Consider the following 18,057-nt stretch of genomic DNA (forward strand, 5'->3'; position numbering starts at 1 on the left):
TATGTTGCACTAGCATCCCTGCCACCTTACTCTCCGCTCTTTCCTTCCCAGTATGAAGCAGCGCCTCTCTGCCAGGAGGTCAGGTAAGTGCTGCCGGCCCACCCTGCCATCGCTACTAGATTCCTCCATCTTCTGCATCAAGCAAAAGAAACCAATGAATATTTGAAAATATTCAGTCAAAGACATAAAGATTAAGGAATAAATTAGCACACAAAGTGTATGGAAGAAGAAGAAGAAGAAGAAGAAGAAGAAGAAGAAGAAGAAGAAGAAGAGGAGGAGGAGGAGGAGTTTGGATTTGATATCCTGCTTTATCACTACCCTAAGGAGTCTCAAAGCGGGTAACATTCTCCTTTCCCTTCCTCCCCCACAACAAACACTCTGTGAGGTGAGTGGGGCTGAGAGACTTCAGAGAAGTGTGACTGGCCCAAGGTCACCCAGCAGCTGCATGTGGAGGAGCGGGGAAGTGAACCCGGTTCACCAGATTACGAGTCTACCGCTCTTAACCACTACACCACACTGGCTCTCAAAGTACTGGTACTCAAAGTGCACATACCAAATCAGTAGTTATACACACTTAGTCTGAGTAGACAAACTTAACGTCTCCTATCATTTTCAGTGATATATTATTTACTGAGAAACAGGATATAATTTAAAAATAAGGGTAATTTTACCTAATATGAGATCACCACCTGAATAACAAAATAAGGTTGAACTGCTCAATGGTATTATGAAGTGTGACTGAACATCCAACTATATCACTACTCCCTAATTACATGACAGAGATGCTTGTTTTCTGAACCTTTCCCCTATCACTGTGGGTGTCTTTTGTCTTGTGCTAACAAAGTTGTAGATGATGTACCTGTTCTTAAAATAATATAGGAAGATTAGAGTCTACAAGAAAGTATTGCATATATTTCACATCCCCACCCACCCTCCAAAAATCATTTTTTTCCTGATAATAATGTCTCCTCCATCTCTACCCAACCCTGGTTTCCAGGAAATTTTATAACTCTACATTTGACTAATTATCCCACAGTACTCCATGAAACCAATGAATGGTGGGAATCCTTTGCTGAATTTTGGTCAGTTCCATGAATGGAAGGCACCATTCATTGGATCCAACACATTCCACGGGAGATTATAAGGAATTGTTACTTTCTCTGCACACAGAAAAAAGCAATTGCATGAAAGCTTGGGAGGGGGTTGGGGGGGTGAAGAGTCAAACATGCAACCCACAACCTGCAGCCTAGAGCGGTTAGGTCCAGAATAAGCTTTATCACTTGATGCTGTTGATTATCCATAAATTGCACAAGTCCCCTGGGAATCAATGAAATTAAAGAGTAGTTAACCATGTTTGCCCATAGGATTTCTCGATAAAATAGGTCTTAATAACGGGAAAGCTTTTTTTACACTTAAACACATTTAGCATCAATACATGGCACAGTTATTTCTGCAATGAAATGGTGTATAAATAGATACTAAAATACAAAACGTTATTTTAAAACCACATGTCTGGGGCATGTACAGTTACGTCTCTGAGTTCCTTTCATCAAGAAATTTTCCTTGCATAATATTCTCATACATCAACATTTCAAAGTGTATTATATGCACTGTATATTTTGGGTGTTTGATAAATTTTGTCCTTACATAGATGTGGCTCCCCTCAAATATGCTGGAAGTAATAAATTGCTATAATCAAATCTAATTTCTGGAAAATACCTGTGGGAATAGCAAACAAAAAAGCACGTCTTGTTAAAAAAATGATAAATAACACTGAAGGTAGTAGTTTATTATAATCAACTTGGCATTGAATTACAAAATTAAAATTATGTGGCCCTTGATAACTAACCCTAGCAATGTGTAAGATCTATAGAATTATGTTGACATTTTGCATTTCATAGGAACAGTTCAAAGAATTATAAGGGGGGGGGATGAAAAGATTTATCACAAAGGACCCTGTAGCACAGAATATTTTTGAGGAGAAAAATCCATTTATTTTTGTCTGTTAAGGAAACTGACATAGAAACTATTTTGCTTAAAACTCATTAAGTTTATAGCATCATGCAAAAAGTGCTGTTTTCCTGAAAGAATCATTTGTGGCAGCAGTAAACATATTATATTATTTCTATCCTTTATTATTACAAAGTGGTAGGTGCTCCTGTAACTACTAAAACCTACTAAATGTAGAATAACCCAAGGAGCTGATTATACTTTGCTTTGAGCTGTAATTGGGTAGGATAAATAAATACGCAACTGCATATTATTTAGTCAGTTTTCCGTTATTTCTCATGAAAAAGAATACATTTTACCTGATGTGTTTAAAAAAGAAAGAATGAAAAGGTTCGGCGCATGTTTTTTATTTCTAATTTGTAGACAAAAGAAAGATATCTGACTGTAGATTATTGCCTTGCACCTACCAATAACATTTTCTTTACACTTGCACTGGCCTGAATTTTGGTGACAGGTAATATCTCCATTGACTGTCCCAGAGGTATTGCAGTTACAGGGGCTGCAGCCATCAGGGTCTGACTGCTGTAGATTGTAGAATCCATCCTGGCACTGATTGCACTGTCTGCCAGACACATGTCTCTTACAATTACACTGACCTCCGATCTAAAAAGATACAAAAAGAAAAATGTTGAGAAATGATGAACTTATCTTTCCCCACCCCCCACCCTGATAAACACTCATTAGCAACATGGGTGGGTTGGCAGATTGGACAATCTTTAAGTGGGAACAGGGACAAAATAGTCCATAGTTTATTCTCTAGCAGTTAACTCACCATAAAATAAAACTATAGAAACTGTGAGAATAAAAATTCATTAGAATGACTTTAAGGAAGAGCACACTTTTGAAGAAGAAGAAGAAGAAGAAGAAGAAGAAGAAGAAGAAGAAGAAGAGGTGGTGGTGGTGGTGGAGGAGGAGGAGGAGGAGGAGGAGAACATTGATGAATATGAATGGATCTAGTATCAAACAGAAACTGGACACAAAGCAAGCAAAATCACCACCAAGCACACAGAACCACAAAATACTAAACAGGCTTTCTGCTTTGAAGGAGTTCCAGCTCCAGGTTTGGTCAGACCCTGTTCTGATTTCACTTCTTCACCACTGCCTATTGCATGTTTTCACCCTCTAAACCCCACCCACACCACTGGCTGGAAGGAAAATGCAAATCAAGTCAAGGGGCTGCTTACATTTGTCACTGCTTTAATCAGAGTTGGGAAACCTTAGGCCCAATGTCTCCCTCCAGGCCTCTCTACCTGGCCCGTTAAACTCTTCCCAGATGCACCCTCTCTCCCCAGGCCACCCCTCTCACTGCCCCTGCTTCACACACCCCTTGGGTGTTTTTAATAGACTAGAACACATCCTTGAACTATGACAATGCATTTTGGAGGTTAGAGGGAAGGGTGTGGGTAGACAGTGATCTACTGTACAAAGGTGAGGTTATTATTCTTTGCCCCACCCACTCTACTTTTTGGAGTCAAGAGCAGAAAGTGGGTGGGGCAAAGAATAATAATTTCACCTTTGTACAGTAGATAGTGGCCCACCACTAGCATATGGCCCTGGAAGGTTGCCCAGAAGAGACAATAGAAAGGATCAGAGCCAGGTGGTTCAGGGGGATGGCAGTGGTGTGTGCCCAGTGATTCCAGCTCTTTACATGCACACTGTTTTCAAGACACCTTTACTGTATTTGAAATGTATTATGCAAAGATCACTCCCTGTAGTAGTAGTGACAGTGATAACTGTCAACAAAGTTTCGGTTTTGCATGTTTAGGCATTTGCTAAGTTATTTGTTACTTCTATTCTAGCTTTTAATAATATTATTAAGCTTTATTGACTCTATTTTTATGTGCATTTTGTGAAGAAAGTTTCCTTACAAAGTGGGCTATAAATATGTTAAACAAACAAACAATCAAAAACAATGAAGCAAAAATGAGGCCAGTGAGAGTTTGTTGAAGTATAAATCATTTTAATGCCCAGCTGAATCATCTTACACTTCTTACAATATTATGAAGGAAGGCTTGTATAATTGGAGAGGAACACCCCTACTGGGAAGTGAAAATAACAGAGCAGCTTTTTGTTAGTTATGTTCCATGAATGTTGTACAAGGTGGCAAAATACTTTTTACAGTGCAGTGACATAATGTATTGGGGGTGGCGTTATGAGAAACACCAAGAAAATCAGCAGTAAATGAACTCTGGTGCATAGTACATAAGCTTGTTTGTATAATTTGCTTTTCTCGAGCAATGCTCTTCTGCTAGGTCACAACATGAGATACTTTCTAGTAGCAGAAGTACTCCTCTTTGGTTCCAGACCTGAAAAATGAGGCTTATGACACACAGTCCAACACAAAAAATCCAGTCTGCCCCCAGTGAAGAAGTCACCTTACCCACAAGAAAGTCCAGCACAACAACTGATAGAGTTAGATATGGGTGGCTAGCTAGCATTAAATATTATCTCTGTACTTTATATTTACTTCACAGTGTCTGTGATATACAGAGGTGCACCTAGTCCCCCTTGCCTCCTTGCCAAAGAGCTGTATGCCTCCAAAGATGGGAGAGACCATGGACTAGAAACTCAGAGTTTGCTTTTCATCACCTCTCGTCCTCTGCCAGTCACTTCCTGCCTCCCGCGCTCCCTCCACTTGCTGCTTTCCCTTCTGCGTCCTCCCTCCCTCCCTCCTTCCCTCCCTTCCTTTTCTCTCCTTTTTCCTCCTCCTGCAACTCTCACCCACTCCCTCTGTCCTTCTTCCATCCGAGCCCCACTGAACACTTCACTCACATTTCTAACAGTGCAGCCGGCTGACTGCTGTGATGACCCAGGCCAGCATCAGATTCCTCCATCAAGGTGCCCAGAGAAGTCTGCGAACATCACTGGGCTGCCCAGAGCAGCAGAGGAGCAGCCCAAGGAATGTGCAAATGGGTGCCCTTCTCACTATGGCACTGTTCTTTCTCAGATACGGTACATGGCCATGAACATAGCCAGGATTTTTGTAGGTAGGGCAGGCCTTTTGTTGGGGCGGGGAGCAGAATCTCAGTCTGCTATGTATTTTTATTTAATTTTATTGATTTGGGGTGAGCAGCTGCCCCTCTTTGCCCCCCCCCCGGCTACACCCATGTACATGACAGTTCATGAGACAGCAGTTCCAACAGTTACATTCCACCTCCGAAATGCACCCCTCTTCAATGCAATCAGCATCTACACTAATTGACTTTTGGCACCCACTAAAAATGCAGCTATTCGTCTGAGCATTTGGCTAAAATGATGCCCCTTATTTGGCTGGAGTAGTTATGTGGTTAGCATATTGTTTGATTTTATATTAAGTTGCATTTTGAAATACTGTTTTATTGCATTTTAATGCTATTCCTTGATCTGGAATTGTGTGATATGTACAACATAGAATTGCACTCTTTTCTAGATTGTGCCTTAAAAAGAAGACAATGTCATCAAGGAAGTTTTGCCACCGCAAAAGAACCACTTCCTCCTCTAAACCAACTTTTTATGGGGTGGGGTGTCCCCCCCCCCCCCAATCCACAGGATAAGAACTTGTGATTGTTCTCTTCCAGAATCCTGCATCTTCGTTTAGGCTAAATGACAGATAACTGGTTCTGTATAGGAAAGCATTGATAAACTGCTGGGAATGGTAAATTATGCAGAGAAAGTGTATTGTGGCCCATTTTTAACACATTTCCTTGAAAATTATCCTTGTGACGTGACAATTAATTTTCATGAGCCAAGGCCTTATTCCTTATGATTCCATCTTCCTTGGGTCAGACCTGGAAACACTCCCTTCAATAATGCCTTTCTATTTCATGTAATTCATTTCAGCCCATACTCTCCAGCCTTATTAATCTATTTTTTAATGCCTCTTAATCATTTTGTTCTACCTTGCTCCTTTTGCAGCAGTCTATTGATGCCTTATTGAGCTGTACAGTTCAACCCATTTTTCCTTATTTTCTTTTTTATATTATCTTGATTTTCGACTCATTTCTCAGTCTTAGCCATCGCTAAATTTCTGGCCATCCAAAAACAAAACACCCTAGTTTGCCACCTTGAAGCAGAACGGCTTACCATTAAATTGCTGTCAGCGCTGAAAAACTGCCACTTGAAACAAGAAATCTCAAAATTGGCATTTAAATTCTCCCCTCCCCTCTCTTCCCCATTCTTACCATATCATGCGACTTTCAAATTGTTTCTGGAGTTGTGCTATTGGCCAAAAATGTATCATTATTAGAGGCAGAAAATCAGACCCTCTGCTTTAGACTATTGTCACTGTTTTAATAAGTACAGGGCTCTAGGATTTCACATTTCTTTTTGCCAGCCTAAACCCCAAGCTAGCAATGAGCTCTTCACAGGTAGAAGATATCGAATCTTGCTGTGCTCACAGAGCCTCTTGAAGGATCAAAGCTACCAATAAAAGAATGTCCCCAGTGAGCATAAAAACAAACATGAAATGACAGAAAAAGCCACAAAACGTTACTGGATAAAAGGATTTTTCATCATTGCACCAATGAAGAAAGTTTAGTGTCAGGCAAGAATACAATAAGGGAATTGGGTTTGGACTGATCCAGCTCTCAGCCAAAGACAGGATTTTCTACACATTTTCCTGCTCTTTTGAAAGAAATGGATTTATTACTGCACTATATGTTTTTGCTTGCAAATGAAAGCAGTGACTTAAAATAATTGGTACCGTTTTGGCTTTTTAAGATAAATTTTCTCTTGTAAATAAAGTAACAAATTTGTGGTCATTTGTGTGTGTCAGCTCTCCAACTCATCCTTAGCCTGGCATTATTGTCTAACAGTTCTTCACATAATCCCATATCCACAGAAAGCAAAAATTTGAGAAATGAAGGCAGCCAGTCTGCACATGTGAACTGCTCTGTGTCTGCTGAAAGTTTCCAAAGGCTTCAGGCAACTATTTAGCAAGTGAGAAGGTGGTGTGGGCTACTTAAGTGGATTTTCTTTTTTAAAAAAAACAGTGTTCTTATAGTATATTAAGGCATTTTACAAATTGTTTTTCATATTATTATCATACTTCTTCAGTCTTTGGAGATCCAGATAGCAGAATCACAAAATAATTTCATAAGTCCTATGTGAATCTGCCACTATTTTGGGAAAGGATTCCTTTCTTTTTAAAAACTTTAAATGTTATCTATCCCATGAATTATTGTAAGTCACATTAGTGCCAACAGCTGCCAGTAATAACAAGTATGATTTGTTGTACCTGCAAGAAAACCCCTGTGCAGGATTCCAACCACTCTATTCGATCTCCAGTTTTCACCCACACCCAACCAGTCAGCATTTCATGGCAAATCATAGAATCTTAAGAGTTGGAATGTATACAAGGGTCATCTAGTTCACCCCTGCAATGCAGGAGTCTCAGCTAAAGCATCTTTGATAGATGGAATGTTTAGTCCTTATTTGGATGGGTTTGGGCTCCCCTACCCTCATTTTTCATAAATGTTTTTTGTACTTCTCAATTTCCAAGGCTTCCCAAGCCTGCTGACACCTCCCTCTTGTGCATGGGTGTTGTTTTCGCTACATATGCAATGGTACTCATAGCCTGAATATTGGGAATATAGGGTGACATTCTAGGTTAAACCCACCTACCTTATTGCATTGGTGGCTACTGTTTTTGGTGCCTGCTATGTCGCATTTGCAAGGATTGCAAACATCCACGGATGAGAGATCTGCATCTACATACCGATAAAAGAAATCTTTGCACAGCTCACAATTTCTTCCTGCATGAAGGAAAGGTTATGCATTATGGCTTCCAATTCATTAAAATTAGCTGTATAATTCAAAATTAAAGACTATTCCTTTGAGGGAATTCTATAATTTTCAGGACGTCCATTTTAATGCACCTTTCATCTCTACCTGCCAATTTAGTGATCCAGAGCATATGAAACAATGAACCTGTTACAAACTGTGTTTTACTCCATTAAACTTCCATCTGTTACATAACACAACACTCCTATAAGGCTATTCTGTATGAATATATATTCTATACTTAAAAAAGAGAAATTACTCTTAAACATCCAACTTTCCCTACCATCCTTAAGGAGGAAAACCAAGAGTACTAAAGGAAGTGTCCCAAAACCACCACAAACATAGCATGCAGAATTAGAAATTCAGCAAGTATGTTCTATTTTAATACATTTTAGAGTGAAGCAAATTACCAAACTAAATGACTTAGCAGACATGAGTTGTGGAGAGGCAGAGTTCCACTAAACTTCTTTATTCAAAATATTTGGGCTTTGCTACTACTTGAGACAAACCACAATACATTTTGCCAGTCAACCATATCCATTGGCTAATGCATCCAATAGGGAACTTGTCTCCAGTGCTTGATGGCCCTGAAAGACTATAGATTCTGTTGGTACACCAGGTACTATGTTGTACAGTTGATTCCCTGGCTAAAACAGCAGTCTCAATGTGAGGGCAAAATAGTTTCTGAGGCACATTGGCTCTTATGTAAGCACAAAATCTTGAAACATTTGATAATGATAATGGATGCTAGGTGCCTAGCCAGAGTTATATGAAGTTTTATGATGGCTGACTAATGGTTGTTTTAAATTGTTTATAACTTGTTATATTATTTTATGTTGTTAGCTGCGCAGAGCTCCCTTTTAGGAGGAAGTGTAGGACAATAAAAGGACAATAAATAAAGATATTGCACCACTCCATCAGCTGCTCTTGTTCCTGTTTATTCATGACCTGATGGGCAAGAGCTCTCCAGGTTTTCAGGCAGGAGTTTTTTTCCAGGCCTACCTACTGGGGATTGAACCCAGGACTTTTGATAAGCATCACATGTGTCCTACCTGTGAGCTACCACTCTTCCCTGCTGCATTACATTACATGTAAAGTGTGCTAATGTGGTGGGAAGATCACAGGCATCAGGGGAATCATGCACCCAGCCTGATACACATGTTGGCTTGTATTAAACATACTGCTAAGGCTAAGGTTTCATCAGCACAAGGTTGTTCCTTGAGCAAAATAAACTTTCCTCTACCCTCGTGCCCCCTAAATCTGTTCTGGAAGTTCCCGCAAACCTCCAGTGTAGATTTGGGGATGGCACACCCCTATTGTGCTAGCAGGAATCCTCGCAAGGGCTACTGCTTGTGCAACTGGTTAGCTGAATATCCCCCACTGTGTTGTTTATGTGGGGTGTGATCATATCCCTTTTTCCAACTATGTAGAACTTTGTTGTTGTTTAGTCATTTAGTCGTGTCCGACTCTTCGTGACCCCATGGACCAGAGCACGCCAGGCACTCCTGTCTTCCACTGCCTCCCGCAGTTTGGTCAGACTCATGTTTGTAGCTTCGAGAACACTGTCCAAGCATCTCGCCCTCTGTCGTCCCCTTCTCCTTGTGCCCTCCATCTTTCCCAACATCAGGGTCTTTTCCAGAGAGTCTTCTCTTCTCATGGCCCAAAGTATTGGAGCCTCAGCTTCATGATCTGTCCTTCCAGTGAGCACTCAGGGCTGATTTCCTTAAGAATGGATGCGTTTGATCTTCTTGCAGTCCATGGGACTCTCAAGAGTCTCCTCCAGCACCATAATTCAAAAGCATCAATTCTTCGGCGATCAGCCTTCTTTATGGTCCAGCTCTCACTTCCATACATCACTACTGGGAAAACCATGGCTTTAACTATACGGACCTTTGTTGGCAAGGTGATGTCTCTGCTTTTTAAGATGCTGTCTAGGTTTGCCATCGCCTTTCTCCCAAGGAGCAGGCGTCTTTTAATTTCGTGACTGCTGTCACCATCTGCAGTGATCATGGAACTTTATTTTATATAAAGTTTGCTTGATTCTATAACACATGCAGATAGTACAAACCAATCTCATTTTCCTGGTCTGATATGTAGCATGGAAATTTCTTTACAATTCAACCTCAGATGTAATGATGCTTTGGAATGACTGCAAGAGCCAACCACCATGGATATATTCTGTTCTGTTAATTACCTGTAGTGTTATGTTGACAGTTATCACAGACTCCGCCACCTCCTCTATAGTGTTCATTAGGAAAAGAATCCATTGTCCTGTTGTAGTGACAGCTTATTGCATGGCCGTAACATTGACAAGGCTTGCAATTATAAGCATGAACTTGATCTCCAGGATGAAAAGGCTTGTCATTGTACAGTGGCCAACAGTGATCGCACTGGAACAAATGGAGAATAATAAAGAGATTATGGTTCAAAATGTCTACATAGGTACAAGTGTATATACTGTCACTGTGTGTTCTGTGTTGTGTGCTGCAATTTTTAAAAAGATACAACAGAGAAGAAGACATGCACAATACGCCACTCAAGACACTCCTACAAAATTTACAGTGCAACCCTAAGCATATGTACTCACAGGGCCGTCTTACCCATAGGCACTAGGGGTGCCGGGCTCCCAGGGGCGACGGGCCAAGAGTCCGGGGCCTGAGAGTTGCATCCGAGGAAGAGCCCGCCCTTCAGTCGGAGCGCCGCGACAGGCTCTTCTGCTGCAGGCGGCTCTGCGCCGTGAGTTCAGGGGCGACCGAGCCAGCGAGACCCTGAGGCAGCCGGCTGGCTCTGCCCTCCTGCGTGCCTGGGACTGGGCAACTTGGGGAGGGGTGCCAGACGAACCTTTGCAGCCTGGCGCTGCATATGCTTAAGACAGCCCTGTATACTCAGAAGTAAAACCCACTGAATTTGATGGTACTCGCTCCCTAGAAAAATGATCTATCAACTTTAGCATTTAGCTCTGATCCAGAGGACAACATATGAAGCTTTGCATGGAAATTCCTGACTCCTGAGTGCTTCTCATACCAACTGATGGTCAGGTCAACATCACTGGTCAGGGATTGGATTTTTGGAACCATACACTCACTTTGTTCAACAATGTCATAGGTGGAAGCACTAACCAATCTGAACCTGTGGATCATATATGATGCAGGAACCTCCAAGTCGGATGTAGGTTCTTTTTCTGATATGGCACTTTTTGTGCTTTCAGATGACATAGTCCATACAAAGAAACTTATTCCTACATGCAGACCATGCTTGCTGCATCACGGCTTTTTTTCAGAATCGCATGCCTTTTGCCTTCATTTAGAGTTGACATTCTCCACCCTCCACATACCGTATTTTTCCATGTATAAGACGCCCCCATGTAGAAGACAAGCCCTATATTTTTTAAACCCCAAATTAAGAAAATGCACTATGCACTCTCCATGTATAAGATGACTTCTTATTTTAAACTTCAAAAATTCGGGAAATAATATAATCTTATACACAGAAAAATACAGTAAATCATTCACAGGAGCCTACAAGCCTGCAAGTGAACCTGCAGTCAATGAAGAACTAAAGATTACATGAATGTTGGGTGGAATTCAATTTTGCGCAACATCAGAAAGAGAGAGGGAAAAGCCCATTTGCACAAATGGAAGCCCTTGCTTCCCAGCCCCAGTGCCTCCATGTAGAACCTATACACACAGTGTTGCAATTTGTGCAACTCCATTAGGATGCTTGAGGTATTCAATCTTTGCAAATTCTGGTACAAACTGACCTGGATCCACACCTCCTGAACTAATGCATAGATCATATTGCTGCCTGAAACACAAGAGTGCATGGCAGTTGCCCAAGGAAAGTTCCAGATGCATTATGCATGTTTGGCCTAAATCTCTGACTGCATTGTATGAGATTGGAGGCCACAATGCTGCTAAAGTCAGCTGACAGAATCCAGAAAGGAGCTGCAACGGATTACAAAAACCAGCACTTCCCTTTGGTATTCACTCTTGAAAACAGAGTATTTTAGAGCTAGTTATCTGATTAAACTTCCTTAAGAAATGTCTGTATTGAGCTGGGTTTCCAAGTAATGCCCACTGCAGCCTTGGATGGCCACTACAACAAGGTCCTGTACACAGACAGATATTGTATTTGTAGTCTACCTCAGGTGGAAGAGATCACTCATCTGTTGGCCTGCCCTTATAGAGAAACCCATGAGATCACGTTCTGAAACCTTTGTTTCACACAAGCAAGCAGCTATACTACGCAGCAATGATCTGTTTTCTTTTGAGTGACAACAACAGCTTTATAACACACAAAGTGGCTCTCTATACACTGGCTGCTAATAATAATAATAATCAGGGGAAATGAGTTGGATAAAATCAGTATAAATTGCTGTGGTGATTCAGATGTTTAATTTGAAATCAAGCTGAATTTGTGTTTGCTGGTATCTCTGGTAACCTCTCTTACATCATGGATGTTGCCTCATATTATGGATGTATGATTTGTATTGTTTTATTGGTACTTATATTGACTGATTGATACTAAAATATTTCACACTAGTTGTTTAGATTTCTTTTATAAACAAAAGCTTCAGCTGCAAAGTATATCACTATTAGTATAACACTCTATTTGGAGTTTAGACACTGGGAAACTTATAATTATAAATTGATTATAATATTAATATTATTAACAGTAAAATAAATTTCCAATTTGAATCTACAGAACAACTGTTAATATTAAGACTGTAGAAATATTTATCTATTAGAAGTCCCTGTGGTTATATTAGAGGTCACATTCACTAACTTTTGGTGCTTTGCTAAAACCAGACAAGTAGGAAAGTATAATCCCTTGTAATGATCATTCCATCATTCAGAAAGGGAGGCTAAATTATTCAAATAAATTGTCCTCTACAAATTATTCATTGAGCTTTGCTATTCTTAAACCATGTCTTCCTGTACTTTCCAGCTTCAGCTTCAAGGCTAGACAAAGCTTGGACTAGACAACCCTTGATCCTTGAACCAGAGCTTGAGATTTTTGTTGTTCATAGAATCAGCACTAATGTGCATAACCAAAGTCTCTCCTCCTCGCAGTGTTGACTTTTATGAGGTGAGGACAGTGTCAACAAAGCTATCAATTAGAAGTCTTCAGATAGTCAAGGAACTGTCATTAGCAACTGGCCTCCTTCAGATTTTAAGTTCCATTATGAACATATTTCTATGGAAATATCTTCTTGAGGCCCTGTATTTTCAGAAAAATTGATGTTGTGACCATCAGCACAGAACTTTCTCAGTAATGTGCCATGATTGCATGAAGACCCTCAGCAGAGAGACCACCAAGCCACCTTGCTGCTTCAGTTTAAATGTCTTGTGAAAACATTTATATTTGTTTGCACAGCATTTTGAAATACTGATTGGATTAGTTCCTGTTGTTGCCAATGTTATATTTATATTTTTATATTTTTAAATTGCTTCCTCCATCATGGAGGCAGTAACCATGTGAAGAATAACACCCTTAGGGCACAACTGTTCCCTCTCTTCTTCCTCAGGAACCCATTTTAAATAAGCTAGAGGGATCTCTACATTGAGCCACTGAACCAGAGTTAGTTCAGCAACGTAGAAAGCTACCAAATCCTCTTGGTCACCGTACTTCATACTAACCTAAATAGGAGCCTGTTTAATTTGCTGTCACTATTCCAGCTTGCTCTTTTTGAGATAACTCTGACAACTTCAATTTTAATTGGCTATTTGAAACTAAAATCTCATATGGATTTTCATCAGCTCAGCAAAATAAATTGTATTCCTGTGGGATAACAACCAAGGTTTTTTTGATAATACAATGGCTCCTTCACAATTCTGTGTATTACCAGGTTGTCTAGGCATCTGTCTTAGGATATTCGAGACAGCACCTTGCTATTTCAACAAATACTTTCCACAAATTATTTTAGAAATCTAAGATCTATGGCCTGTGAAATTAAATCTGTTTGCCAAGGATGAGTTCATGGACAAACCCATCACTACCACAGGCATCTTGAGAAAGTTATTCAGAATTTTCCAGCTTGTAAAATTTCCAGCTTCATCCAGATAGCTTTCCCACCCACCCCGTTGCTGTGTGTCAAAACTAGTCAGGGGAATCAATTTGAGGATATTTCATTTTCATTCATGCAGAATATATATGCTTCTTCTGATGTTCTGGTTTAGGTTGTTGTGAATGAAGGCAAAATTAAGTGGAATTTCATTTTAAAATCCATAGTAACCTGTCCCAAGGTACGCTATACATTTAAAGGGGAAAAAATCAAGTTAGGGTGAAATATTCTCACAGTTTGCTGCATAAATATTAAACTGGTGTTAAGTTAGTCTTTGAAGATGTTAGATGGATTTTGCTATTACTGTTTTTTAAAGCTAGTTTTCAGCAGTTCTATATCATAGGTGAAAGTGAATTTGAAGAAAACAAGCTTATGAAAGTGTCTAGCCTATCATTCTCTCTACCAAGTGTATATCTCATCTCTCTCTCTCTTAAACCTACATCATCTGTCCCAAGACTATAGAAAAGAGATAAAGCAAGCACTGAAAGGTGCTATCGTGTGTGTGTGTGTAATATTAAAATGAAGCAGATTGCCACTTTTCCCATCAAACTTATTTTTATTTACTTATAAAAGTACTGCATTAACATATTGGTGCATGTGAAAGAAGTGCAAGTTGTTATGCAATATGTTCCATAGGGTGGAGGTCTGAGCCTTTTCTTCTACTGAAGGTATCCCACGAGGCAGCGGAGGTTTAGAGAGAGAGTTTTCCTTCTCTTAGATGGGCTGCCTTCCCAGGTTGATGAGCCCCATCTGCCTCTCACTTCCCTCTACAGCACATGCAGAAACTGCCTTCTTGACCATTGGACCCGCTATTGGTCTTGTCCACTCAATCCTCTGGAGCCTGATCTATTATTATCTATCCCCGCAGCAGTGGAAAAATGACAGAAGAACAAAGATGCAGGGACTTTAAAGGGTTTATTTAAACAATGTACCCTAAGCATTTTGATTGTATTTAATCACTGAGACAAATCTGTCAGTTTTCAAACTTTGGAAGTAACCTCTCTTAGATGTTTGAATGCTGTTCAGGGGCAACAATGTAGAAGTAGTGTAAGATTGCAAAATGTTAAGCTAGCTAGCACCAAACACCACCAAAATTGCAGTAAGAAAACTGACTAAAATATCACCCAATATTTTAAGTTGAGTGAAATACATTTTGTTTTAATTCTTTGTTAGAAGAAACTGACAGTATGTTATACATGAAAATATACAATTTACCATACTTGACTATTAAAGAAGGACACTTCAGTGCAATCCTATAAAGTACATGTCTAGACAGAAATAAGTTGCATTAAATTTCAATAGGGCTTACTACCAGACATAGGATTGCAGCCTTGATAAGTATAATTAGAGTCACAGAGTGTGCAAACTAATTAAAACTGGGAAACCTACTGAAACAACACAAACATTGACCCACCAAAAATTCTGATAGGGCATTTGCACCATTCATTTAGTTTGTTTTCACATGGTATCACAGGTCCTGCCAGAGTGCTTGGCGAATTCCAGATCCTATCAAATATTTATAATTAATCCCCACAAAGTACCATTTCACAATACTCATTCTAATTAAAAGGACAGTGTCAACTTGTATTTTTAAAAGACTTACTTCATTTTTGTGATAGACCATCATTTCAGCTAAAGAGGTTCAACTTTTAAAATAAGTTGGTGAATCAAGTTGATTTTTAGCAAATGCTTTTAATCAGTCTTTTGACCACAAATACAAAACATGCTGAAGCCAACATCTTGCAATATCCCCCCCCCACAACCTTTCTGCCTGTACACCTGCAAGCTTTTCACTCCTTTTTCAGAAACTTTGGTCTAATTATGCTGTTAAATGCCCTCTTACAAATCCACTGGAACAGTGTGAGCTTCATATTTGTTCAGGTTGCTAAAAGCAAGCCGCAATGTGTGATAAAGTCTAAAAACGAGAGATGGCTATGTTGTTTATCAAGCTTAAAAGGGGATGTTTCCATGCTACAAAAGAGTTTTCACTATAAAGTAAGGAGGAGGATGAAATGGAGGCTTTGTACATGAGAAGCAATGCCTTGATTTGGGCCTGGTAGTGCACAGGCAGCCAGTGCAGTATCTTACGGATGGTGGCACATGACCCCAGTGTACTTTCCCGCTTAATATATGGGCAGCTGCATTCTGCACCAGCTGTAGTTTCTTTCCTATCTCCAAGGGTGGCCCCATGTAGAACACATTGCAGTAGGTAAAACATGGGTTTATCAGAGCATGGGTTACTGATGCCAGGCTATGCTGGTCTGGGAATGGCTGTAGCAAGTGAACCAGCTGGAGCTTAGCTTACCCACTACTGACCACTTAGGCAACCTGGACATCTAGTGACGGCTTAAAATCATGAACAATACAGATCTACTACATAATTTTTATATACAGGAGTGGGCAATACAGAAGGTCCTGACACATAGTATCTGGTATACTTGTCCACGTGGTTCTACCATTACAGAATCAATCATGATCTCCCTTTCTTCTCTCCTCGCTAGCTTACTTTACACTGTAAGGTCCTTGGGGCAGGTGCCTGCTTACTTGGCAAACAGGCAGGCAGTTTGATGGTGCTATGCTATTAATAATATAAAACCAATATATTCTTTTTTTGGTTATTTTATTCTCCATATGCTTTTTCTTTTGATCGTTTACATTAGAAAATCCTATAAAACAAAACAAAAAGGGGGGAGGGGTAAGAGGAAAAAAACGCAAAGGGGAAAACCAGAAAGAAAGAAATCAAACAATATTTTTGTGTTTGCCACAGGCTTCATTGAAGTGCTCTGACTGAAAGCAGCTTCAAAGGTTCCTGTGGCAGAAAGAGTATGAACAAGGTTCTGCTGGGACACTACATCTGTGCCCTCAGCCCTTTGCTTCTCTAATGTTTGGCAAAGTCAGTAAAAAATATTCCTTTTCATACCTTCCAATGTCAAGAACTGGAACATTATCAAGGTTTAACTTTGCCATCGCTTGCCAAATTGACTGCAATGTAATCCACAAAAGCCAGTGTTTATTGAGCATTATTTTAATGGCTAGCAGGACTCAGTGAAATTGAGGCATTTTCCCCCCTTTTTGGAATATATCCAGCTCTTTATAGAAAAGAAAAAAGAAGAACAGCAGCAACAGGACTTTGCTTCTGTTTCCAGTAGAAAACAACAAGTTTATACTAAAACCCCTTCATATTTTATTTCAATTAAACAATATAAAAAGCATTGCAATGTGTTTTTGAGTAAGATGGTTTTTGGCTATGAAACCAATCTATTACACTTGCAGGTAAAAAGTTTCTTCCAAAGTAGAAAGTGAATCCAACAAGGGAAGGGGGTAAAAACAAAACAAAACATGAATGATGTTATGATTATTTTCTGCACTTTCCACTGTTGCTTTCCCCGTTCCTCCACACTAAATACCAGAAATTGGCATGTATTCCACTCAACTGAGCAAATCCATCCCTTCTGATACACTACTGTTTTCTCTGACAATTTGGCAAGGCAGACTCAATGCCAAATGCACTGCAATACTCAACTCATTAAGGCAGAGCCAAACCCCTCCCCATTTTCCCGCATATCCTGAAAATTCCTCCCATGCAAGAGGCACTGGATTTCTGCTGCTTCTGTGTGAGGGAGAAATTTAGGGTGGATGCTTACCTTGGTTAACTGATGAGGTGAACAATTGTGGAGTGTGTTGTTGTTGTTTTTGCTGGGGGGGCAGTGTTGCTTGCTTTTATAACTTAAAATGAAAGCCCCACATCCTATGAGTTTCTCTACGTGCTACCAGGAATACATCGATAGTGGTGTGATACAATTTGATGCTGTCACTCCCAAGGCATCAAATGAGAATATAGAAAAATAGGAATATGATAACACAGGGTGCTGCCTTATATTGAGTTAAACCACTGGTCCATCTACCTTAGTTTTTTCCACTTTGGCTGGCAGGAGGTCAGCAGGGTCTCAAGCAAGGAGCCTGACTCAGCTCTACCAGGAGATGGCAGGGATTGAGACTGGGATTTCGATCCACCACTGAGCTATGGCACTTCACATCCCACACAATGCAACATTATGTGGCATCACTTCCATTCCAGTAGGTAGCTGCAGAGAGTCTCATGCCGCTGTGAGCACAGGGCTTTTTTGGCAAGGCAAAAAACAACATTGAACTGGAAAACCTTCAGCCAACTCATGAGCTAAAGTAAGGTTACTACAAAACTGGTTTCCTATAGGACTGTTTAC

General features: G+C 40.1%; 1 protein-coding gene across 1 annotated transcript in view; it reads right to left on the reverse strand.

The window, feature by feature from the left end:
* USH2A (usherin) overlaps positions 1-18,057 on the reverse strand; it is a 446,098-nt gene that overhangs the window by 374,238 nt on the left and 53,803 nt on the right. The window contains exons 10-12 of the mRNA XM_079968364.1: positions 9,965-10,160; positions 7,612-7,742; positions 2,418-2,613 (exon numbers count right to left, since the gene is read on the reverse strand). Of these exons, the coding sequence (XP_079824490.1) occupies positions 2,418-2,613; positions 7,612-7,742; positions 9,965-10,160 (523 nt within the window). The remainder of the gene's footprint in view (positions 1-2,417; positions 2,614-7,611; positions 7,743-9,964; positions 10,161-18,057) is intronic.

This window comes from Podarcis cretensis (genome assembly GCF_951804945.1).
Source record: "Podarcis cretensis genome assembly, chromosome: 3".
Classification (NCBI taxonomy): domain Eukaryota; kingdom Metazoa; phylum Chordata; class Lepidosauria; order Squamata; family Lacertidae; genus Podarcis; species Podarcis cretensis.